At 36.0% G+C, this 26,042-nt stretch overlaps 1 protein-coding gene across 1 annotated transcript in view; it reads right to left on the bottom strand.

Annotated features, from left to right (window-relative positions):
* Nucleotides 1-26,042, bottom strand: part of ELP3 (elongator acetyltransferase complex subunit 3) — a gene marked incomplete at its 5' end in the record, with an annotated part of 76,298 nt that overhangs the window by 45,583 nt on the left and 4,673 nt on the right. Inside the window, 5 exons of the mRNA XM_081077362.1 lie at nt 13,393-13,547; nt 17,366-17,434; nt 19,264-19,327; nt 20,288-20,358; nt 24,820-24,958. Coding sequence (XP_080933488.1) covers nt 13,393-13,547; nt 17,366-17,434; nt 19,264-19,327; nt 20,288-20,358; nt 24,820-24,958 — 498 coding nt within the window. The remainder of the gene's footprint in view (nt 1-13,392; nt 13,548-17,365; nt 17,435-19,263; nt 19,328-20,287; nt 20,359-24,819; nt 24,959-26,042) is intronic.

Genomic DNA, 26,042 nt, shown 5'->3' with positions numbered 1-26,042 from the left:
TGTGAGGGAAACCTTTTTTGTCATTTAATTTCCTTCTTTCCAAAGAAGTTCGTAGCGCTTTCTTGAAAAGTAAAAATCATAAAAGCCTCCATCATTTGTGACTACTCCTTTAGACATATTCCTTATTAACAGTCTATAAAAACTGACTTATTTAATGTTAATGTTAATAATTATTCATTTAAGAACCACAGAATTGGAGGACTAATTTTGAAGTCTTTCATTTTAGACATTCAAACTTTTTTTGTATTGTTTATTACTGTATTCCATAAGGTTTTGTATAGAATTATAGAAGCAACAAGACTAAAGGTAAACAACTAGTCCAAAGTTACTATAAGATGAATTATAAGGCAGAAAAGGGGCTCAGATTTTATCAAATTTTGCCTAAGAAAGGATACTAAATCATTGTGACTCCTCTGAAACAATCTAATCAGAAAGTCTCATGCCTCTCAAATAGGTGGGTACCGCAGCATGCAGTAACAGAAGCACATAATGCCATAGGATAAATGTAACTCACTTTCTTTAAATATCAATTATTGTATTTGAGAAAAAACCATTATTTTTAAAATTAAAACAAACATGTTATGGAGAAAGCAAACTGCATGAAAGTTGATCAAAAAACCAAAAAGCAGAAAACTCTAAGTGAGTATATTTAAGAAAGTAAAGGAGAACATCTTAGAATCAGGCATTCCAAAACCGTATCATAAACCTTCCTATTAATCGATATTTTTATAAAGCCTACAGTCTTTCTTAAAAGAAGCCATTAAGTTAGCAAGCTCAGCAGTACAACAGAACCTTGCTCCACTGGGGAAAAAAATGAGAGGGTAGGCAACTGCACGAATGGGAATTTGTCTAGAGGAAAGAGAAAATTCACTACCTAATCTTTCTATTGCACAGATCGTCAAAGGCCCAGCCAAGACAGATAGAGGAGGTTGCTGCAATGATGATAAGGTCTCTTCAAAAGTAGACAGAATATAGTATAGGCTATAGAGGCAAATCTTATTCTCAAACAACAATTTAACTCCATTTCAAAAACAATCTTTCCTCTGGGTGGAAACATCATTTCCTTCTGCAGGAGCAGAAATGGAGAAATAAAAAAAATAATTCAAGTTTCTTGAAGCCAGTATTTTATTTAAAAAAGGGTTTTACCACTATCATTTTCAGAACTGTATTTCATCTGAAAAGCAATAAGCAGGAATTCTTATCAAATTTAAACGTCAAAAACAATGGAGTATTTTCTTAAAGAACAAAGTATAAGGTCACTGCATTTTTTTTAGAATCTTTTGTTAATGCTGTATTTAGTCCTACATGTCACTGAATCAGAAATGTAAAGATATCAATAATTGTTCCTAAATATGCAAATAGTGCACAGACTTTCAACTCATCTAAGTAAAATACGTGAGCTGACATTTTATGGCCTGCTATCATCCTTCATGTCATTTAGACAGCCATCCAATAGCATGACATTCCTTTAATACCTAGTTCAGCTCCCACACCTTCCAGGGACCACAGACATCTTAAGTTCCTGGGCATCCCGGAAATGTACCAAATATTTTCCTACCCTGATCATAAGCTTCTAAGAGACAAAGTCAGGGGTTTTCTGATTCCAATTTCACTGCTGTTTTGGGAGTAGTACAGGGTCATCTTAAAAGAGCCTGTACTCCAGCAGCATGGGGCTAGGCTGACTCCTACACTTTTTTGTATGCCACAGGATCAGGCACCAACTATTAAAAGATGCTTATATTCTCTGCAAAGCCTAATTTAAGCCAATAACATGTTGACAGCATTGTTTTTTACAGGGGGTGGGGGAAATCAAACAATAACCTAAGAATTTAAAAGCAAACAAACACCAAGTGCTACTCAGCCTTCAAAACACAGCTCAAGTACATTTGCCCTCCTATGACACCTTCCCAGCACCTCTCAGGAAGAACTCTGTGCTCCCATTCCCAAAGCACCTCGCCCGTACTATGACAACAGGTTGCCTTGTTCTTTGTGGATATGTCTGTCTCCCCATCTTGACAGGAAGCTCCTGGAAGGGAGCAAGCTGGAATGCATTTCGAGGTAACTGCTTAGGGGCTTCAACTCTAAAACCTCTCCTTCGATATAAAAAAGTACAAGTATGAGAATACATGAAGTAGGCATAACTGGGGTCACAGGAGGTCTCTCCTCACTCCCACAGCAGCCTCTAGACCGTTCTACTGGTTATCTTTCCTCCTGCAGACAGTAACCCCAGAAGGTGCTTAGCATTAGGCCAGGTATTCTGCAGGAAATAAAACTGCACAGAGCTAAAAGTGGCAGCAATAAAAATGGATACAGATTATTTCTTGGGAAGCACTCTCCTATTTCTGAAAGGAAGAAAGTGACCTATAAAAATGATCTCTATTATTACTTACTGTCTTCTTGCACTACGGGTCCCAACCAAGGGACACGGAAGGAAGACAGCACACCAAATGTTATGGTCTCTTTATTACCCTCTGAAAACTGTTTCTTGATCCACTCCAAGAATAGGGCGGTATCAAAACCCACTTCTCATTACTATCAATATGCTGCAGTCTGCTTTTAAAGCCTGTCATTAATGAAGCTGGAAGGGCCTCAGGCTAGTACTGTGTGAAATCTCACTGGAGCCCTGGGCCCAAATTCCTGAAAGGGTTAGGAAATTTCCTGCCGGACACCCCACTAACTCAAACTCATCCTGCTCACACCCAACTGCAAAGTAAAAACTAATGCTACGTAGATGAAGTACTAACTGTCATTGGTCAGGATGTACAAACTCCTCTGTATCTTAGTCCCACAATGAGTAAGGAGATTTTACAAACTCCTTTGGACAGCCAAAGATTTGTTTGAAATGCTCACCACCACCTGGGGTTTTTGGTATAATTCCTCAGTAGGAGCAGCAAGAGAAAAAAAATTGTTTTTCTATACTCATATGTGGAAAATACCTCAATAAAATTTTACGTTCTGCACGATGCTGTGGTAGTGGTATTCTAGACTTAAAAATGATTGAGCTGGGCGTCTGGTGTGTTTGAGGATTTAAAAATAACTAGTCTTCCCCCCTCCTTTTTTTGAGATGGTGGTCAAGTTTACTTCCTGGATCAGGCAGTTATGTCAAGAAGGTCTGTAAAACAATAGGGTTCTGCCAACACGAGCGGAGGAAACGGGAACAGAATTTTGATTTTTAAATGTGTACTACTGATGAAAAACTAACCTGGTGACATTGCAGCTGAGAGACTAATCAGAGGCCCTTGCTCCCTATCAAACTAGTTAACAAGGTGTAAGATACACGAAAAACAACCTACGACATTTTAGGCTTTAATACTCTCAAAGGCTGACAAGAATGCTACAATTTTATACTCCTAATCAGACAGTTGAAGAACAGCAACACATTATTAATAGAAAAGAAAAAAAATAAGTTACTACACATTCTTTTAGTATTATCTTTACATTTAAATGTAAAACATGTATACATACACATACATACAGAGGGTGACAAAAAATGTATACACATTTTAAGAAAGGAAGAAACTATTAAAATTGTAATACTCCATATATACCGATAACAAAAGACGAATACAAGTCATGTGTATACATTTTTTTGGCACCCCCAGTTTATGTGCATTATGGAACAGTTTTGTCAGGAAGGACTGCTACCTGAAAAATAACTTGCAAACACATCTTAGAAAAAAAATTCTCATTCCAATCAAAACCTTCAAATCATAGAATGTCAGAGAAAACAATAATTTTAAAGATAATCTAGTCCAACCCCCCCCATTTTTATAGGAGAGGAAACTAAAAACAGGACAAGTAAGTGGCTTAAATCTGGTCATAATGTAAAATAACAGAAGTCTGGAACCTAGGTCTCCTGACCGAATGCGTATCTCTTTCCACTGCATTCATTTAATAACATGTACCAAATACCTTCTATCCTATCAAGAAGACATACCATATTAAAGAATATAGAAAAAAAATGCATTATACAAAATTAGACAAGAACAGTCTTCACTAAAATTATTATTCTTTGCTACTGAAAACCAAAGTGAGGGGTGATTAAACTGGTAGATAAAAATCCAACTGTATCAATAATTATAGTAATTGTTAACAATTAAAAGGCAGATATTGTGAAAATGGATGAAGATTAAAAAAACAACACAAGACTCAACTACTACAGATCGCTGTCTACAAGAAACCCACTATCAATACAGACACACATCAGTGGAAAGTAAATGCATGGAAAACTATGATACATAGGGAAAACTATAAGCACACGAAGGCTGTAATGGCTAAATTAACATCAAGTAAAGGGAACTTCAATACCAGAGATAAAGGACATTTCATAACAATAAAAAGGTAATTTCATAATGATTTAAAAAGCTCATACATCGGGAAAATATAACAATCATAAGTGAATATGCACCTATTAACAGCTCTTCAAAATAAATAATTAATATAACTAAAGGAGAAATAGTTCTTCAACCGTAGTTGGATATTTAATATCCCTTTCTTAGCAACTGACAGAGTAGACAGAAAAAAAAAAAATCCAAAGACAATCTGAACAATATAAATCACCTTGATTTAACTGATATTTATAGAACATTATATCCAACAATTGCAGAATACACATTCTTGTAAATACACATAGTATGCTTACCAAGAGAGATCAAATATGCTAGGCCACAAGTCTTAAATAAAAATTGAAATCATATAGAATAGACCAGACCCTCTCTGACCAAAATGGAATTAGAAATCAGTAATAAGAAGATATCAAGAAAAACCCCATGTATTTGGGAATCAAACAACCCCTTTCTATATACTCTGTGGGTTGAAATATAAAGGTTTTAGAAAATATTTTGAATTGAATAATAATAAAAATACAATATACCAAAATATGTGGGATTCAACTAACAGTGCTTAGAGAAAAACTTAAAACTGTAAAACTTACATTAGAAAAGAAAAAAGGTCTGTAATGACAGCCAAGCTTCTATTCCTTACTTAAGTTGTAGAAAAAGAGCAAAATAAATCCAAAGAAGGTAGAATAATAAAAAAATAAATAAAGCCAGAAATCAATGTAGAGAACATAAACACCACCAAAAGTTAATTCTCAAAAAAAGGAACAAAATTGATAAACCTCTAATTAATCAAGAAGAAAAGAGAGACTACAGACTGTCAGTATCAGGATTGAAAGAGGGGTCACTACTGTCCTATAGACATTGAAAGCATAATAGGGAATATCACGAACAACTTAATACCAGAAAGTCTGACAACTTGGATGAAATAGACAAATTCCTTGAGCAATATAACTTACCAAATGAAACAGAAAATCTGAACATACCTGCATCTATTAGAGGAATTGAATGCATCATCCAAAACCCTCCCATAAAGAAAACTCCAGCCTTGGATAGTTTTACTGGTGAGCTCTAGCAAACATTTATGGAAGAAATCACTTTCATTTTATATGAACTCTTTCAGAAAACAGAATACTTCCCAACTTGTTTTAGGGGGCCAGCATAACACAAATACCAAAACATGACAAATAAACTACAATCAAGGAAATTACAGACCACCATCCCTCGGGAACACAGACACAAAATGCTTTACAAGGTATTATCAAGTCGAACCTAGTGATATATAAAAAGGATAATACATTATGACTAAATAGTGTTTACCCTAGGAATGTAAGGTTAGTTTAACTCTTTAAAAAAATCAACCCAAGTAATCTACATTGTCAGAATAAAGGAGGAAAATCATGTGACTATTTAAACAGACGCAGAGAAATCATGTGACTTAGATGCAGTGAAATCATCAGACAATTGAGTTAACAAAACTTCTCGGAAAACTTCTTCAATCTAATAAAGCTATCTACAAAAAACCCCAAAAGTAACATTGTACTTAATATTAACATATTAAATGTTTTTCCTGTATTATTGGTAAAAGACAAAGAGGCCCACTCTTACCACTTCTATTTAACACTGTACTGAATGTTCCAGCCATTGCAATAGGTAAGAAAAAGGCAGGCAAATCCAAAAGGAAAAATTAAAACACACTGTATTTGCCTATTATATGACTGTGAAGAAAATCCTAGCAGATTTACATAAACAAGTTTTAGAACTAAACAGTGAATTTAATAAGGTCATGTAAGATTACTATAGAAAAATCAATTGGATATCTATACTGGGGGTGCCAAAAAAATGCATACACATTTTAAGCGATGTTATCTATGCGTTACTCTTCAAAGTTGAATTGAATTATGTAGCAATGTGTATGTAGTATGATGTTTACTCAAAAGATGGCGTTAATCAAATGAATGCTAGCATTATTCATTGGATTACAACTTTAATACAATTTTTCTTTCTTAAAATGTGTATACATTTTTTTTGGCATCCTCTGTATATAGTTGGCCCTCTGTATCCTCAGGTTCCACATCCATGGATGGAAAATATTTGGGGGGAAAAAAAAGTTATGTTGTTGACATGTACTATGTAGTTAGCCCTTTGGTGGTTACTGGGTGCATCTGTACTGACCATGCACAGACTTTTTTTCCCCTTGTTATTCCCTAAACAATACAGTACAACTATTTATATAGCATTTACATTGTATTAGGTATTGTAAGTATATGGGAAAGATGATTTAAAGTGTATGGGAACATGAGTGTAGGTTATATGCAAATACTATGCCATTTTACACAAGGGACCTGAGCATCCATGGACTTGGTTATCTCGGGGTGGGGGTCGGCAGTCCTGGAACGAATCCTCTGTGAATACCGAGGGATGACTATACTAGCTGTAAACAATTTGAAAATGAAATTTTAAAATTTCATTGACTATGGCATCAACAAACAAAAATATTTTGGAATAAATTTAGCAAAAAGTGTACAAAATCTCTACACTGACGATTGCTAAGAGAAATTAAAATACACCTAAGTAAATGAGAAGACAAACTATGTTCATGGATTAGAAGGCTAAATGTTGTTAAATTGGCAATTTTCTCCAAATTGTTCTACATTTTTAACACAATCCCCATCTCATTACACTTTTTTTTTAACAGAAATTGACAAACTAATTCTAAACTTTATATAGAAACATGAAGGCCTTATAATATCCATAGCAATCTTGAAAAACCAATCACAAAGTTAGAAGATTTGCACTACTTGACTTCAGGATATACTATAAAGTTACAGTAATCAAGACAGTGTGGTACTGTCATAAGGATTCAAAACTGATCAATGGAATAGAAGAGAGCCCAGTTCCACATTTATAGTCAATCGATTTTTGACAAAGGCACTGATACAATCTAAATGGGAAAGGAAAGTTTTTAAACAAGTGATGGTGAAACAATTAAATATCTATGAGAAAAAAAACACTGACTCCTATCTCACACTACACATAAAAATTAATTCAAGATGGATTATAAGCCTACACATGAGAGATAAATATAAAAACTAGAACTAGAAGAAAACAGGAGAATATCTTCTTGCTCTGGGAGTAGGCAAAGGTTTGTTACAGACAATACAGAAAGCAATAACTATGAAAGAAAAAAGTGCTAAATCAGGCTTCCATCAAAATAAAAAAAAAAAAAAACTGTTCCATGATTATCATTTACATAATGAATTGTCAAGCCACAGACTGGGTTTTCACATTTGCAAAATGTAGATCTAACAAAGGACTGGTATCCAGCAGATAGATATCTAACAGCCCAATAAAAAATAGGCAAAAGATTTTAACAGACACTTCACAAAAATATATACAGAATGCATAAGCACACAAAAAGTGCTCAACATCATTAGTCGTCAAAAAAAAAAAAAAAGCAAATTAAAACAACAAACCACCACTGCACACCCAGTAAAATGGCTAAAATTAAAGACCGACAACACCACCCTATGTTGGTGAGGATGTGCAACGAATGCTCATACATTAATGGTGGGAGTAAAAATGGCACCACTTGGGAAAACCGTCTGGCAGTTTCTTATAAAACTAAACATATGATGTAGCAAATCCACCTCTAGTTATTACCAGAGAAAAATAATATATTCACAATAAAACCTTATAGAAGTATGTTTATTAAAGTTTTATTCATAATGGCCACAAACTGGAAACAGCCCAGCTGTCCATCCACAGAATGGATAAAACTGTGCTCTATGCATACAATGGAAGACTACCTAGCTCTCAAAAGGTAACAACTACTGAAATACCCAACATCACTGATGAATCTCAAAAGATTATGCACAGTGAAAGAAACCTTACACAAAAGAGTACAGGCAGACCTTGTTTTATTGCACTTCAGTATACTGTGTTGTGCAGATACTGCATTTGTTTTTTGTAAATTGAAGGTCTGTGGCAAAACTGCTTCGAGTAAGTCTCTCGGTGCCATTTTTCTAAGAGGCTCAGATGATGGTTACCATTTCTTAGCAATCAAGTATTTTTAAAGTAAGGTATGTACATTGTCTTTTAGACATAACGCTATTGCACTTAATAGACTACAGTACAGTACAAAAATAACTTTCATATGCATGGGGAAACCAAAAAATTCATGACTTGCTTTACTGCGATATTATTCACTTTACTGCAGTGGTTGACACCCAGCTTGCAGTATCTCCGAGATACGCCTATATGTGCTATACGGTTCCATTTACATCAAGTTCTAGAATGGGCAAAACTAATCTACAAAAGGGAAAAAATAAGAACAGCTGCCTCTGGGAGGTGTAGGTGAGAATTTACTGGGAAAGGGCCCAACGAAATTTTCTGGGATAATGGTAATGATCTACGAGGTCTGACAATTAAGTTTGCAAACTCATTCTACAAAACAGTGCTCCATACCTCATTGCTGAATATCACTACAGTCACCTCTGAAGTACTCCCCTTGGGAAGCTATGCACTGACACCTTCAAAGCAATTTTGGAACTCTTTTTCTGGAATGGCCATCAGAGCTGTCGTCGTATTACCCTTGATGTCCTGAATGTCATCAAAATGTCATACTTTCAATATTTCCTTTATCTTCAGGTAAAGAAAGAAGTCATTGGGGGCCAGATCAGGTGAGTAGGGAGGGTGTTCCAATACAGTTATTGTTTAGTGGCTAGAAACTCCCTCACAGACAGTGCCATGTGAGCTGGTGCATTGTCGTGATGCAAGAGCCATAAATTATTGGTGAAAAGTTCAGGTCATTTTCGTCTTTTTCACGCAGCCCTTTCAGCACGTCCAAATAGTAAACTTGGTTAACTGTCTAGTTGGTACAAATTCATAATGAATAATTCCTCTGAGAGCAAAAAAGCTTAGCAACATCATTGTAACAAGTTCATGAACTTATTTGGCAGACCTTGTATATATTAAAAGGGTTTTGCAGCACCGGTATTGTAATTATTAGAACTCATCAAATATAATAGTACACTTAAGATCTGTGCATTTCATCGTATGTATATTAACTTCAAAAGAAAATACCACAAACAGCAAACTAGTTAATGACGTGCACGATGACACAGTTGGGGAGAAGTGTACTGAAGTCTATAACTTACTTTGAAATGCATCTTGGAGGAAAAAAAGGGGCTGATGGATGGATGGAGAAACGGATAGCTGAATAGATATGTGATAAAGCAAGTATTGCAGAACACAGCCATGTGGTGTTCACAGGAAAAGTCTTTCCATTTTTTAGGTTGGACTGCCAATGTTAAGGATCCTGGTCACCATCTATGCAAATCTGATTGATCAAGGGAGGAAGTAAAAGTGGTCAATACATAAAGTAAGGTGTGGGAGAGCAGTTGAGCCAAAGTACAGAAACACAGGAGGTTCTGAAGTCTCCCAGAAATAAGGCCCAGTGCAGCAAGGCAGGAGACATTCCCTTTCAGGCCTTCTTAGGCTTTTGCGTTCTTCATAACTGCAAGTCTATGAAACTGTGCTCTGGGCCTGGTACCTAAAATTACCTAGCACTCTAGATTTTCTAAGACACATAAGAATATAGTTGGAGGATTCCAAGTCATTGATTGGGATAGGAGGGGGAGAGGAAGGAACTGAAATGAATTAATTCCACAGGGTGAAGGTATGACTCACCCACGTCTTGATGGCTAACTGTCCTTTTAAATTACATCTTGTGAAAACATCCAAGGAGCAGGAAAGACTGAATGTAAAACTGCTTCTGGGCAGGGCTGATTAAAAAGGAATAAAACTATTTTAAAAGGTTATTCTGAGTTATTTGGCAACATTTGCATTCTGGTGAATGCGTGACTCAGATCCCACTGCAGGTCCTTTTCATCTCCAGAGCTATGATTTTTAGAGGACGATAGTCACCAGTAATTGCTGCTCTCTGGAGACAACTGAAGAGTCTCAGTCTAGCTGATAGAAATCAGTGATTATCATTTTGCTTGATTTAATGAGCCTTCACAGAAACCATACCTGCTTTGTCCTTGAACTATTCACTCAGCTTTCCAATTTTTCCATCTGCAAGGATGTAACATACTTTTCCCTACTCATTTGCCATAAATAATAACCATGTTCACCTTTTAGGCTTTTTCCTTACCCTAACTTGTAATCTTTTAAATAAGAAGCAAAACTTTTATCATGTGAGACACATAACAAAAACGGACACGTCAGCTAACCCTAATTTGAACAAAGACTTTTCAACTTAAACATTGTTGATTCATCTGTCATAATATACAATTTTTAACCTAATTAAAAATGATTAATCTTTGAAATGAAAACTTCCGCTAAGCTAATGAAAGTCAGTATTACATATGGGTAGTTAGCAAGCAAAAACAACTAATATCAACTAATAGTAAAAGAAATGTGAAATTCATCATTTTCCATCTGAGAGGTTAACCACACTGGGTAACCCACCCAGTTTTCACAAATACCCTCTGTGCAATATAATACAGAGAACAAGAAAATAAATGTCTCATTCAAACAATGTGAAGAAAACACAGTATCTCTGTACTGCTCTTTATTTCAAAGACGTTAACTTTTGAAAATAGTTTTCTATATCTCTAGTTCTGTAGTACAAACCAGACTACTATTTCTTAAAATTATATGACGTTTCCCTAAAAAAGCAAATACCAACTCTGTAATAGGGAGTTGGTAGTAAAAATTTACCTCAACAAAGCAAATAAGATGCCACAAATCGGCTTTTTTTTCCCCAGATTATCTCATAAAAGCACAGAGACCAGGAGAAAAGAGCAAAACACGTCAAGTGTGGCTTGACAGGATTCTGTGTAACATTTATGGATGGTTTTATGGCTCCCAGATTGCACTTTTATTACTTCCCAAAAGCCATGCATGAGATTTGATGCAATGAAGACTCAAATCCTATGTAAATTTTTATCTGAAAGTGAAGTGTTTGTTGCCCTCTTGAGGTAAATTCAAGAACAAAAAGAAAACAGCGCTGCTGGCTTTGTCTAGTCCACTACAGAAAGAGGCTTTCTTCTTCAAAGGGCTTTATCTACAAACGTATTGTGATCTGAAGCTAGCCAGTTGTAACGTAAAACTCCATTTTCGCCCCAACCACAGACAACTTACACACAGCACTAGGTATTAGAACATTTCTGCAAAAGATAAAGCTAAAATTTCACCACAAGAATAAAGCAAAATGTTTATAGTTTCAATTGATGAAGATGTCAAACTAGCTGCATCCTAAAAATTCATGATGCAGATCTTCAGCTGGCCTAGCACGTAACACTTGGGATACCCAAACTGCAGACTGAAAGCTTTGTGGCAAACTTTTACCGGGGAACACAAGGCAAGTCCAAGATGTTTTTATAGCTCAATTCCACTTACTATGAAAGGTCCGCAACACAAGAATAGCTGCACTGAGAAAAGAGTATATAATATATAAGCGTGGGTAGAAAACATTTAATGGTCTTGATTATCCTGCTAGGGAATTCTCAGAGTAGAATGAATTTAATCAGGAGCCCTCTGAGGTACTGTTACCATTCCAATGTCATGGGGCTTTGAACTAATTAAGGTTGTTTTTCAAGTTACATTTTATTGTAAGCTATCATTTGATTTTCAGGATTATTAAGAAGAATGAGTTGGATTACATCATGACTCCTCTCAAGTTTGAAAGACTTCAGCACTTTACTAATAAGTATGACTCATATCCATGAATGATTAAGGTTCTGAATGAGCAATAAAAATATGGTCACCATCTCATCCTGCTACTAAAGACCTTGTAGGAGGAAGCGATCACACTGGCCAGATGTTGCTACAAGTCTCGATTCATAGACACGGCATTAACCTGTCACATTCTCTAAAGCAATCAAACAAAGCAGGTTGCCATACACACTCTCCCGGTGATGAACTCTTTACGCAGGCCCCTTGAGTTACATTTGACATTTAAACTTATGAAAAACCTTCTCTAGTTTTTCATTTTTTAAAAAATTTATTGGGGTGACAATTGTTAGTAAAATTACATAGATTTCAGGTGTACAATTCTGCATTCCATCATCTATAAATCCCATTGTGTGTTCACCACCCAGAGTCAGTTCTCCTTCCATCACCATAAATTTGATTATTTTTTCATTTTTATAAACCCAAAGGAGAGCAAAAGAAGTTAGGACGATAGGGGAAATAGGAAGAGCACAAAAAGATGTCCCCAGCACCAATTCCTAGAGGCAGTTCTAGCTCTCAACATTCAACTTGCAGATTGATCACTCAAAATTCATTCACATGTTTACTTACGACTACTATGTGCCAAGAACTGTTTTAATTACTGAGTAAAGAAAATACCCCCAGGTTCATTCAAAATTTGGTCCTACTTACCACCCCGCAAAAAGCTGTGTAAGAGAGGCACTGTTTGAACAACCTTATAATTAGCTTTATGACCCCTTTCCCGATATAAAAAGAGAAGCCAGAACAAAGCCTAAAGGCAGCAGGAGAGGGAGTGCAAGAAAAAAGACCATATTTAGTTGAAAACTCAACTAGCCCAATCAAAACCACCCCTGCAGTTTAGAACAGCCTAAGGCTGAAAAGATCTTCATTCTTTCTCTGAGAATACTAATGTTAACAAACCATACTTCTTAAAAAAAAAAAAAAGATTATTTCCATGCAGAAAATCCTTTCCCACAAAACAGAAGTGATTACAAGAACTAGGGACGTATGAGATGATGGATGCTAACTAAATCTATTGTGGTAATCACATATCATGATATCATGATACATGCATGTCAAATCATTATGCTGTACACACTGATACACGCAGTGCTGGGTGTCAATATATCTCAATCACACTGGGAAAAATGTATTCAACCTGACAACCCATCAGAAATATGCAAAATTTAAAAATAACGAAATCCCATCTCACCCCTCCACCCTCCAAAACAGAATTAAAATGCAGATGTAGAGCAGAAGGAATTCTCACAGGCTGCTGCTAGGAGGACAAACTGACAACCACTTTGGAGAATGTGATAAAACAAGGATTTCTTACTTGACTGCCTCGTAAATATTGTTGGAGGTATGTCCTGACAATGCATCATGTAAATTTCGAATAAAATAATCTCTGTATTCTTCTGGAAGGGCCATAAATGTTCCACCCATCACAATAAACTCCACTTTATCCACACTGTGACCAAGTTGTTTCAACTGAAAGACAAATTCATCTGCATTAGAAAATACAGTCAACCACCCTAAAAGGGTATTGCCAATTTCTAAATTTTGCAGTGTTTTCATCAGTACCGTTTAAAAATGAGAAGCAATTAAACATATTTAACAAATTCTGTGAATTAAAAAATAGACTCCAGAGTCTGAAAGAAAAAAAATTATAGCTCAAATGAGGAAAGTGAGAATTAAACATAATAAAAAAGCTTAATGTTAATACCTACAAATTTAAGTGGAAATATAAAAACACACAGAATATAAACTAGAAAGCAGTAAAGGCAAATATGATATAATAATACAATGTGTAATATAATAAGCAACTACTTATGGAGCGTGTATTTTAGGCCAGACTCTGTGGTTAGCCTTGGAGACAAAAATGATTGTATCCAACATAATCAGGACTTCAGGCAAATGGAAGAAAAAGAAGACTAGATTAGAAGTAAAACTTAAGAAACCAGTTTAAAGGAAAACTTTAAAGTTTTAAATCAATTCTGAAGATTCTGGGCACAGGTGGTACCTCAAGCCTGCTTTTCCCCCACAAAAAATAAATAAAAGTCCAACTGATAACTCATAAAATATTATGTCTCTACTGCTAGGGGATGAAATAGTATAGGTCTTTGTTGACTATATTCCTTATGCTGTTTTGTAACTTTTAATTTGTACTTCTTAATCCCTTTCCCTTTATCATCCATTCCCCCTAGCCCCCTCTCACACGGGAACCCTCAAAATGTTCTCTGTATCTATGAGTTTGTTCCTGTTTTGCTTGTTTTTGTTTAGATTCCACACTTAAGTGAAATCATTTCTCTTTCTCTGTCTTACTCCACTCAGCCTAATACCCTCTGGATTCATCCATGTTGTTGCAGATGGCAAGATTCATTCCTTTTATGGTTGAGTCATACTCCATTGTATACATGTACCACCTCTTCTTTATCCATTAATCCAATGATGAACACCCAGGCTGCCTCCATATCTTGGCTATTGTAAATAATGCTGTAAGGAATATATGGATACACATGTCCCTTTGATTTAGTGTTTTGGGTTTCTTCAGATAAATACCCAGAAGTGGGATTACTGGGTCCTTCATCTCTTGTTACAGACTTCGTTTTAAAGTCCATTTTGTCTGGTATAAGTATTGCTATACCACATTTTTTCCCCTTTGTTTCCATTTGCATGAAATATCTCTTTCTATCCCTTTACTTTCGGTCTGTATGTGTCTTTCTATCTGAAGTCATTTGAAGCAGCACCTGTTAAGGGTCTTGTTTTCTTACCTATTCAGCCAGCCTATGTCTTTTGATTGGAGCATTTAATCTATTTAAAGTGATTATTGATAGATATGTAGTTACTACCATTTTATTATTCATATTAATTTTTCCCCCTTAATCTTAAAGAAGTGCCTCTAACATTCCCTGTAATACTGGTTTGGTGGTGATGAACTCCTTTAGTTTTTACTTGTCTGGGAAACTCTTCATCTGTCCTTTGATTCTAAATGATAGTTTTGCTGGGTAGAGTAATCTTGGATGTAGGTCCTTGCTTTTTATAACTTTGAATATTTCTTGCCAATTCCTTTTGGCCTGTAAAATTTCTGTTGAGAAATCAGCTGACAGTCTCATGGGAGCTCCCTTGTAGTTAACTAATTGCCTTTTCTCTTGCTGCATTTAGGATTCCCTCTTTGTCTTTAACCTTTGGCATTTTAACTATGATGTGTGTTGATGTTGGCCTCTTTGGGGTCATCTTGTTTGGGACTCTACTTCCTGGGCTTGTATGTCTATTTCTTTTGCCAAGTTAGGGAAGTTTCCCGTCATTATTTCTTCAAATAGGTTTTCAATTCCTTGCTCCCTCTCTTTTCCTTCTGTTATCCCTACGATATGAATGTTGTCACACTTGATGTTGTCCCAGAGGCCCCTTAAACTATCCTCATTTTTTGGATTTTTTTCTTTTTGTTGCTCTGATTGTTTTCTGCTACCTTATTCATTGAGTACCAATCTTCCAAATCATTGATTTAATCCTCTGCTTCATCTAATCTACTGTTCATTCCCTCAAATGTATTCTTCATTTCAGTTATTATATTTTTTATTTCTGACTGGTTCTTTTTCATGTTTTCTATCTCCATTTTTATGTTTCCTATCTCTTTGTTGAAGTTCTCCCTAAGATCTTTGGACATCTTTATAAGCAGTGTTTTGAACTTTGCCTCTGGTGGATTAGTTATTTCTATTTTAAATCTTTTTCTGGAGCTTTGTTCTATTCTTTCATTTGGAACATGTTTCTTTGTCTTCTCATTTTGGCTGCCTCCCTGTGTTTTTTTCTATGTATCGGGTAGCTCTGCCATGTCTCCTGGTATTGGTGGACTGGCCTTATGTAGTAGGAGTCCTGTGAGACGCAGCTGCACAGTCTCCTTGGTCACCTGAGCCAGGTGTTGCAGGTGTGTCCCTTGTGTAGGTTGTGTTGCCCTCCTGGCAGTTGAGTTTTGGTTACTGTTTGCATGTCAGCCAGAGGGATTCAACCCTAAACCAGACTTAATCAGAACTTCCAGAGGTAAAGATCTGGCATGTGTTTTAGAAGTTATTCAAGTGATTCTAGCAATTTATAGTAAAGAAAAAAAAATCACTGCTCTATGGTAGTTTCTACATCTTTTAAAACCCATGCTCCTTTTTGGTAAACATAAATATTTCACACTATATTAAAACATTTGAAATGAATTCAATATAAATATCATGGCTAAAAAAGAAATTGAAGCGATGGTCAGTTTACAACTTACTTTTCCAAACGACGTAGGCCCCCCCAAGTGGGGTCCTTTCCTATAACTGACAATCCTGATCCACATATGCTTGGGTTATAGTGAAATGAAAATTAGAAATGATTGGTATTCACTAATAATAATACTGTGTTTCCTCAAAAATAAGACCTAGCTGGACCATCAGCTCTAATGCGTCTCTTGGAGCAAAAATTAATGTAAGACCGAGTCTTATTTTGGTCTTATATTAATTTTTGCTTCAAGAGATGCATTAGAGTTGATGGTCCGGTTAGGTCTAATTTTTGGGGAAACAGGGTAAATAAACACAGATGTGACTCACTAATTTTGGTACTACTTTGCATTTGAGATTTTGTAGTTGCTCTGCTAGATGTTACTGTAAAAACTACGGACAATTCTCACATATTTTTTCTTTTAATTAGACAACTTTAAAATTGTAAGAAAAAAAAATCTGTATTAATGTTCAGATTACTTGAACAGAGCAAGGCCATTTACCTAGTACTTGTTTTTAATAAATTATATTAAGGTATAATTTACATACAAAAACATCGATTAATTTTAAGGGTAAATAAGATAAGTTTGGATAAATGTTTAGAGTTGTATAACCACCACCACAATCATGATATAGAACAATTTCACAATTCCCAAGAGTTCCTCACACTCCTCTGCAGTCAATTCCCTATTCCCACTGCAGCAATCCAGTCACAATACTTCTTACCTGGCTTACAGAAGCTAATATTCAATCCATCCACCTGTTGTCTAAGAACTTCCACACATGTATATTTTAAATTTCATACCATAAATGACTTTCTATAAATTGAAAGAAATGTAAAGAACATAAAACCTTTAAAGAAAATAATAGTCTCTATAGGAAGTGGTGTGTCTGACCTTGCTAGGTATTGGAAAATAGTTTCCCTTCCTCAGATAAATATTAAAAACTTACAAAGGGGAAAAACACTTTTAGTTCTCATTTCAGGTTCAACTAAAATCAAGCCAATAATGCCTTCTAACTAAAAATAAAAATCTAATGTAAAAATGCTTTTTAAAAATTTACCTGTTCTATTCGGTGTCTTGTCTGCAGATAAGGGTCGTATCTAGCACGAATAGCTCTCATGGAGGTTGGCTAAGGAAAAAAGAGAAAAATACCCTGTTAGGCCCACATTGAATTAAATAGTAGTTTGAAAAGAGTTGTACTAAAAACAAAATTCTCTTTTCCTCCTTTCATCATTTCTCAGTCTTGTCAGGGTTCAAAACAATGTCCTGAATAGCATTTGACTGGTCTCCAGCCCCACTGTCATTAAGTATGTGAACAGCAGGGCATCTTCTTGGATCACATTTATTTTTATGTAAACACTTATGGAAACAACACAAATTGTTTTACTACTTGACAGAAACAAATGTGCATACATATTCAAAAGACTTATTTGGTAAAATAGCCTTTAAACAAGGTCATTGAATACAACATAGTTTGCAATGGCTTAACAAAAAAGCCTTTATGTTTTCATACAATGGAATATTCTACAGCCACGAAACAACACACTGATACATGTTCTCTAAAATATATTGTTAAATGTAAAAAGCAAGGTGTAACGTTTTGATACACTACCTTATGTGTAAAAAAGTACGATAAAGAATATATATGTGCTTAGACATTCATATCTTTGAAGGATGTATAGGAAAGAGATAACTGATTATCTGTTGGGAGGTGGGGGAGACTGGAGCAGAAAGGGATAGCTAGAGGACAGGAATGAAAGGGAACCTTTTCACTAAATAATTCCTTTTGTATTTTTAAAAATTTGAACTATGGTGCAATTTATTGCATTTAAATTATGCCTCACTAAAACTGATTTTTAAAAATTACAATTAAATTGGAGTAAAAATAATTTTTAAACTTGAACTATGAAAAACAGGTAAGAAGACAAAAAATCGTATATAAGAAACAGTCACCTAGTTAGCTAGCTGCTGACCTTTTCTGAAGAGGCTGGCTGCTGACCTCTTCAAAAGCCTCTCACTGGTCTCCTGTTTTCACTCTTGTCCCCCTTCTAATCCTTTCCTCCCATAAAATGATCTTTTAAAAACCTATATTGGATTACATCATTCCCCTGCTTTAAATCTTAATGGCTTCCCATGACACCTATAATAAAATCCAAACGCCTTGTCCTAGCTTAGAAACCCCTACGACACCTATCTATCCAATTTCATCCTTCCCCTTACCCACTATGTTCCAGAATACCCCACATTGTTCCTAGCACGGCTCCTTGTTCTAGCTATTCTCCCTGCTAGGAATGCTCTTTCCTGAGATGCGAGAGAGGCTCCTTCTTGTCATTCAGAATTCCATTTAAATAGCACCTCCTCAGAGAATCCCTTCCTAACCACCATAGCTAAACTATCCACCCAGCTAATACATTTGACTCAGTTTGACTTCTCTGCTTAGCATTGACTAGTACCTGATATTTTTTTCTTGTTTTTTTATTGTCTCCCATTCTTAGAATGTAAATTCCGTAAGACCAGGGACGTTATCCTTGTTTTCACTGCTACTCGGGCAGTACAATGCAGTGGTAAGGAGCACAGAATTTAAAACCTGGCTCTGTCACGTATTAGCAGTGTGTCTCTGGGCCACTTGTGTGAGGCTCCTAGGCCTCAGTTTCCTGATCCATAAAACCAGGATAGTAACAGTGCCTACCTTCAAAATGCTGTGTTAAGGTTTCAAGTTGTACAGCACTTAGAATAGTGTTTGACAAATATTAACAAGAAGTGCTTACATAAGTATTTCTCCAGTGACTACAACAATATTTGCAGACACTCAGCAAATATTTGGTGAATGAACAACTTTGTCATCAGGAAAAGAATTTAAAAACAAAAATTTTCAGAAAGCCAGTAAGTACTTATAAAAGCACACTAAAGGTAAAGTACGATGTAACACTTCCTTAGGACAACCTCACATGACTTTACCTCATATCCAGTGTATGACTGGGTCGAATATTCAAAATCGGAATCAGGTCCACCAGGGCAGTACCTGTGAACGTTAACAAAAGAACGAAAATGTCAGACACGAAACTTACTTCAACAGTCTAGTTTAAGTATCTGCAGTCTCCTTAAAATCCTGATGTTAAACAAGCTTCATTTTCAACTCCTAACACAGGAGTCTATCTTTGCAGTATCTGCAAATAATATATTTTCGAACAAGATAAATGTATAAAGCAGGGGTGTCCAAACTGCGGCCCGCGGGCCGCAATCCATTTTTAATTGGCCTGGAGCAAATTCCAAAAATATATTTAGTTTACTTAAATAAACCAGGTGAGGCAATATGTACTTCAGCTCGAGTGAGTGGCCCGGCTGTTTGTGTATTTTACCGAATATGGCCCTTGGTAAAAAACGTTGAAAAAAAATTGGACACCCCTGGTATAAATGAACATTGAGTCATTTTCAGAATATTACAGTCACTATTATTTTAGAGGTTTAGGCTTTTAGGGGCAAATAACAGAACCTAAGTTTTCCTAAGTTTGGATTGATACAGTGCTCTCCTGGTGATTAAGAAAACCTTTCACCCATTTAATCTTCCTACCTGGAATCATACATATTCTCCCGCTAATTTTTCCAATTATCTCAATTTAATAAGTTTCTGAAGGTTATTTATAACTTTTTATTTTGATACTTTTCTGATCCAAATTCATTTAAATTTCTTGACATTTGGAATTTAGGCAGCTCATATTTCCATTTATCAAGTTAACAGAATGTCTACTGATTTGAGTTTTATAACCTATGTAATTTTTTACTGTATATTGCAACAAATGAAAATCTTTCTATGTTTCATTTTAAAGCATTATCCTATAACGGTTGCTTGTTTCAAAGAACTTATAAATCTATTAAATCAAAGTTTCAAATATTAGCAGCATGCATTTATCAATGCTCTAGGGGACTGATTAGTTCAATTAAAACACACACACACACACCTCACCTAAATCATCATACTTACACACATATGTTTCCTGTAAAACTGATGTGTGGACATCTGTGGGGTTTGCACATCACAGCCACAACAGCAATCTATAAAAGAAAGATTAATATAAAGCTATTATGGAATAACTGAAAATTCCACAGAATGGTTATTTCTCAGAAGGAAGGAGAGGGAATGCAATCAGAGAGTGGCACAGAAGGGGCTTCAAAGGTATTATGATGATGTATTTAAGCTGAGCAATGGGTACAAGGGTGATCTTTTGTCAATGTTAATAAATCTTTAAAATGTACATATGCACTGTAATACTAGTTTGTATTGTATTCTACAATAAAGTACAAAATAAGAAATTAATTTTTAACGTCACAGTGATTCTTATTCTGATTTTACTAAAATAACCTGGGGAAAAATTACGTAAATCTATAAAATTATATCTAAACCTAACTTCTGTAACTCAAACTCCTCATGGACACGCTAGGTCTCAATATTTAAAGCAGAGACTGTTAAACTAGGAGCTCAACTTCAGTGTGTGCAAAATGTTCTCAATGGGGTCTGTCAGAGCCTAAGTGGGGTGAAGACAGTATCTGCTTGAGAAAGGAGGGGTTGGCATAAATAGAAGATAGGTTACATGAATGTAAGGGCGGTTGGTCAAATAAAAGCACACACTAAGGTGAATGCAAGTCAGGTTTCTTACTGTCAGAGAAGGAATTTATAAATATGGAAAGGGAGAGAATTAGAATGAATTCTGTGGGTTGGATGGAATTGAAGGTGCTATTAACTCATAGTTTTCAATATATCTAGACTGATACACAAAAAAATGTAGATGCAAATGTGTTATGATATGAATACATACATATATACATATATACATATATATGTATATATACACATATATACACATATATACGTATATATATATATTTACACACATACACATTCCCTAGCTTGGTCCACGGAGAGGGCCTGGGAGCAGCAACACGCTAATAGCAGTGAGCACATCTAGCACTCAGATCTTGGCCCCTAGACAACCACATGTACCACTGATGAAGTCCATCTAATTCAACAAACTTTACTGAGGGTCTACTATATAGGCCAGGTTCTGAACTACACAGAGCAGGTGGGCCCTGAGACTACAAAAATATGAATGCACTGCCTCTGTCCTCTGAAATCATGCTACCTAACAGGGAAGGGAGAAATAGGGTATTTTAAAACCACATGCTAACAAGCATGTAGAAAATACTAGGAATGCCCAAAGAGGCAATTAATTAGCCCTGACAGGGGAGGCAGGAAAGCCTTTCCAAGGGGCTAACAACCATGCTGAGTAAGAGTTAATCGAGCTGAGAACGTAGGGGGCCAGGAAAGCAATGTGCAGTAGTTTTGAAACATTTTTTTTAAGCAGTAGAACTCTTCTTCAAGGAACATTTTACTTAGAACCTCAATTTATAAAAGATTACAAGCAACAGCCCTGGGTGAAGTAGAGATGGGACCTGCTCCCGTGGCTTCCCTGTTATTCTCCATAGCAGCTCCTAAAAAACTTCTAAGGAACCCTGTAGTTTTATAAAATAGTTTTAAAATACTGATCAAGTAGAAAAAGCAATGACTTTGGAGTCAGCCAGAGAGGTGTAGGTTTGAATCTTTTCTCTGCCCCTTACGGTTGTATTTTCCTATTTTGTAAAATACCCACCCCTCAAAACTGTTGTGAGGATGAAATTAGAAAATGTACCCGTATAGTGGCCGGTATGTAACGGGTGGGCAATAATTGTTGGTGGGCAGCTACTATAATTGTGATACTACTAAGAATAACAATCATGGTGTTTTAATAACAACAAAAACTCCTCAAATATAAACTCAAAATGGATCACCTAAACGTAATATGCAAAACTATAAAAAACTTCTAGATAATACAGGAGACAATCTAGGTGACATTGGGTTTTGCCGTGAGTTTTTAGATACAACACCAAAAGCATGATCCATGAAAGAAAAATATTGATAAGCCAGACTAAATTAAAATTTGAAAAGTTCTGCACTGAGAAAATCACTGTTAAGAGAATGAATATTTGCAAAACACCTCTCTGATAAAAGACACGTATCTTAAATATACAAAGACTTAAAATTTCACAATAAAAAGAAACAACCCAATTAGGTGGAGGGCAAAAGATCTGAAAAGGCACCTCAACAAAGAAGACACACAGCTAGATGGCAAGTAAGTGTATGAAAAGATACTGAACGTCCTATGGCATTCAGGAACTGCAAATGAAAACAAGACACCACTACACACGCCTATTAGAATTACACATTCCTATCAGAATGGCCGAAATCCAGAACACTGACAAGACCAAATGCTGGCGGGCACGTGGAGCAACAGAAACTCTCCTTCATTGGGAGATAGAAAATAGCACAGCCACAGATGGGAATGCAAAATAGTACAGCCACTTTGTTTCTTACAAAGCTAAACACAGCCTTACCATTTGCTCCAGCAATCATGCTTCTAGATATCTACCCAAATGAACTGAAAACTTATGAGTACACAAAAACCTTCATATAAATGTTTATAGAAGCTTTGTCAATAATTGCTAAAATTTGGAAGCAACCAAGATGTCCTTTAATAGGTGACTGGATAAACAAACTGTGGTGCATCCAGACAGTGGAATATTATTCAGTGCTAAAAAGAACTATGAAACCATTAAAAAGATGTGATTTTACATGCGTACTGCTAAATGAAAGAAACCAACCCGAAAAGGCTATCTATTGTTTGATTCCAACCATAAGACATTCTGGAAAAGGAACAACTATAGATATGGTAAATAGATCAGTGGTTGTCGGAAGTCTGGAACAGAGGAAAGGATGAATAGGGGAGTTTTAGGGCACTAAAACTCTTCCATATGATACTGTTAAGGTGAATACATAACACATCTGGTAAAACCCATGGGAATGTACACCACTATGAGTGACCCTAATATAAAAACTAGTCTTCAATTAATAATGCAGCAATATTGGTTCATCTGTAACAAATGTACCAAACCGATGCAAGGTATTAATAATAGAACAACCTGGGGAGGGGGAAATGAAGTATATGCAAACTGTGTCCTTTCTGCTCGATTTTCCTATAAACCTAAAAATGCTCTATAAAATAATAAAAACAAAGCACCACCTGTGGATAAGAAGAATTAATATTATTAAAATGTCCACACTACCCAAAGCAATCCATAGATTCAGTGCAATCCCTAACAAAATACCAACGGCATTTTTCACAGAATTAGAATAATCCTAAAATTTATATGGAACCACAAAAGATTACCAAATAGCCAAAACAATCTTGAGAAAAAAAGAACAAAGTTAAAGCTATCACACTATCTGATATATTACAAGGCTATTGTAATCAAAACAGCATGGTACTGGCATAAAAACAGACACATAGATCAACCTACAGAATCGAGAGCCCAGAAATAAACCTATGCCCATGTGGTCAATTAATCTATGACCAAGAAGGCAAGAATATACAATGGGGTAAAGTCAGTCTCTTCGATAAATGGCATAGGGAAATTGGACTGGTACATGCAAAAAATGAAATTAGACCCCTTTCTTATACCATATACAAGAATAAACTCAAAATGGATTAAAGAGTTAAATTAAATGTAAGACCTGGGACCATAAAACTTCTAGAAGAAAATCAAAGCAGTAAACTCTGACATTGCTCTCAGTAACATTTTTTTGGATATGTCTCCTCAGGCAAGGGAAATAAAAGAAAAACAAAAGGGACTACATCAAACGAAAGTTTCTGCACAGTGAAGGAAACCATCAACAAAACAAAAAGACAACTTAATGGGAGAAGATATTTGCCAATGAGACATCTGATATGGGGTTAATATGCAAAACATATCAGGAACTCATACAATTTAACAACAGAAAGATAATCTGATTAAAAAATGGGCAGAGGACCTGAACAGACATTTCTTCAAAGAGGACATACAGATGGCCAATAGACACATGAAAAGATGCTCAACGTCACTAATCATCAGAGAAATGCAAGTTAAAACCACGAGGTATCACTCACACCTGTCAGACTGGCCGTCATCAATAAGTCAACAAACAAGTGTTGGCAAGCAAACTCCACACTTTCTACTGTGCCTTCCCTTTTACTGCAGGGACTCCCACAGCGCTCCTGATTGTGTCCACTGTTTCACAATTACCACATGAGACAGAACAACTTCACACCATTAACAACCTTCTAAAAGCACCTTTTAAAGTATCAATTATTTTGAAAGCCACGAGCTTAAGATGGCCAACAACATTTATCATATTGTGACAGTCAAGCCTCCAACCTACACTTTTAAAAACACCAAAACATCATTAACTCCTCTAAGTACAATGAATTGTTCCCAATGTATGCCCTCCTAGCATTCTATACACATCTCTACTCTAGCACGCATCATAACATACAGATTTTACTAGTCTGAATCGCTTACCTCCACCTCACTACCTGGGTGTTACATGCAGGCAGGGACTCCTGGCAGAACAGACGCAACCGATATGTCATGAATGAAATCACTCACCCCACTGGCAGTTCTGATGGGTTTTGCCTTTAACTTGGGGACCAAGACCTTCCGATACTGAGGTGGGACTGCAGCAATGATATCCACCAGGCGAGGCTGTGAGGAAAGGCCGTATTTGGCAGCTGTCTTGGTTTTTACCCTGAAAGTAAAGCATCTAGCATTATCAAGATCACAGTGTTTCAAGGACAAGTTCCCAAATGATGATCTACAAATCATATCATCAACTCCTGTCATTACCCTATCCTTTCTCCATGACAATAGTGGCTATAACATCTGTGACTACTGTGTTTCCTGGAAAATAAGACCTAGCTAGACAATAAGCTCTAATGCGTCTTTTGGAGCAAAAATTAATATAAGACCTGGTCTTATTTTTGGGGAAACATGGTAAGTACTTGATATATCAGAAGGTATAAGGCATAGTTGTTACATGCTCTATGTTGTTACATGCTCTATGTTTGCAGATAGGCATGCACAAAAATAAATGTGTGTAGATTTTAATAAATGTGTCACACAACAATGAATGCTTCCAGAGTTTAAGAGAGGAACCCAATGTATGCTGGGGAGATATTCATGGAAAATGGGCGCAGAAAAAAAGAGTAGGCTTCAAACATGCAGTGAAAACAGAGATGACACTGTAAGCAGTCAGCCTGGCTTATGTGAAGATGCAAAAACAAAAATACACATATTTTAAGAAAGATGGGTAGACCAACTTGACAGAAAGCAAAAGATTTTCAATGTAAAGGTACAGAAGTTTAAAAAGTTAGAAGACTGAATTAAAGCCAAGAGGTCTTACATTATGGGCTAAAGAATCTGTTTTTAATTCCATTAAGCACTGGGGATATGCTGAAGTTCCTCCACAGGGAAATGATGGGATAAAAGATGAAACAAAGGGAAATTAATCCAGCAAGAGATTAAAAGGGACCGAAAGCATAAACTATCGCAGTAGTCTAGCCTTCAGTTTAAACAGGGATGGACTAGGGAGTTGGTAGTAGAAATGAAAGTGAAGAGTCGTAATGAAGACACTGGGTAAACTTTAGACCCTAATTGGACGTAAGGAAAAAGATTCAAAGAGGACACTCATTTCAAGCCTGGGTGAAGGTTAACACAACTAAGCAAAGAGGACATCTGAGTAGGAGATGGTTATAAGGAAGATGCTGGCTTTAGCTTTAGATGTCTAAATTAAAGCGAAGGACAAAAACACATAGGAAGTAGAAATGTTTACT

This window comes from Rhinolophus hipposideros, assembly GCF_964194185.1.
Source record: "Rhinolophus hipposideros genome assembly, chromosome: 16".
Classification (NCBI taxonomy): domain Eukaryota; kingdom Metazoa; phylum Chordata; class Mammalia; order Chiroptera; family Rhinolophidae; genus Rhinolophus; species Rhinolophus hipposideros.
Note: the sequence above shows the minus strand (reverse complement) of the source record. Positions and strands in the feature narration are given on the sequence as shown.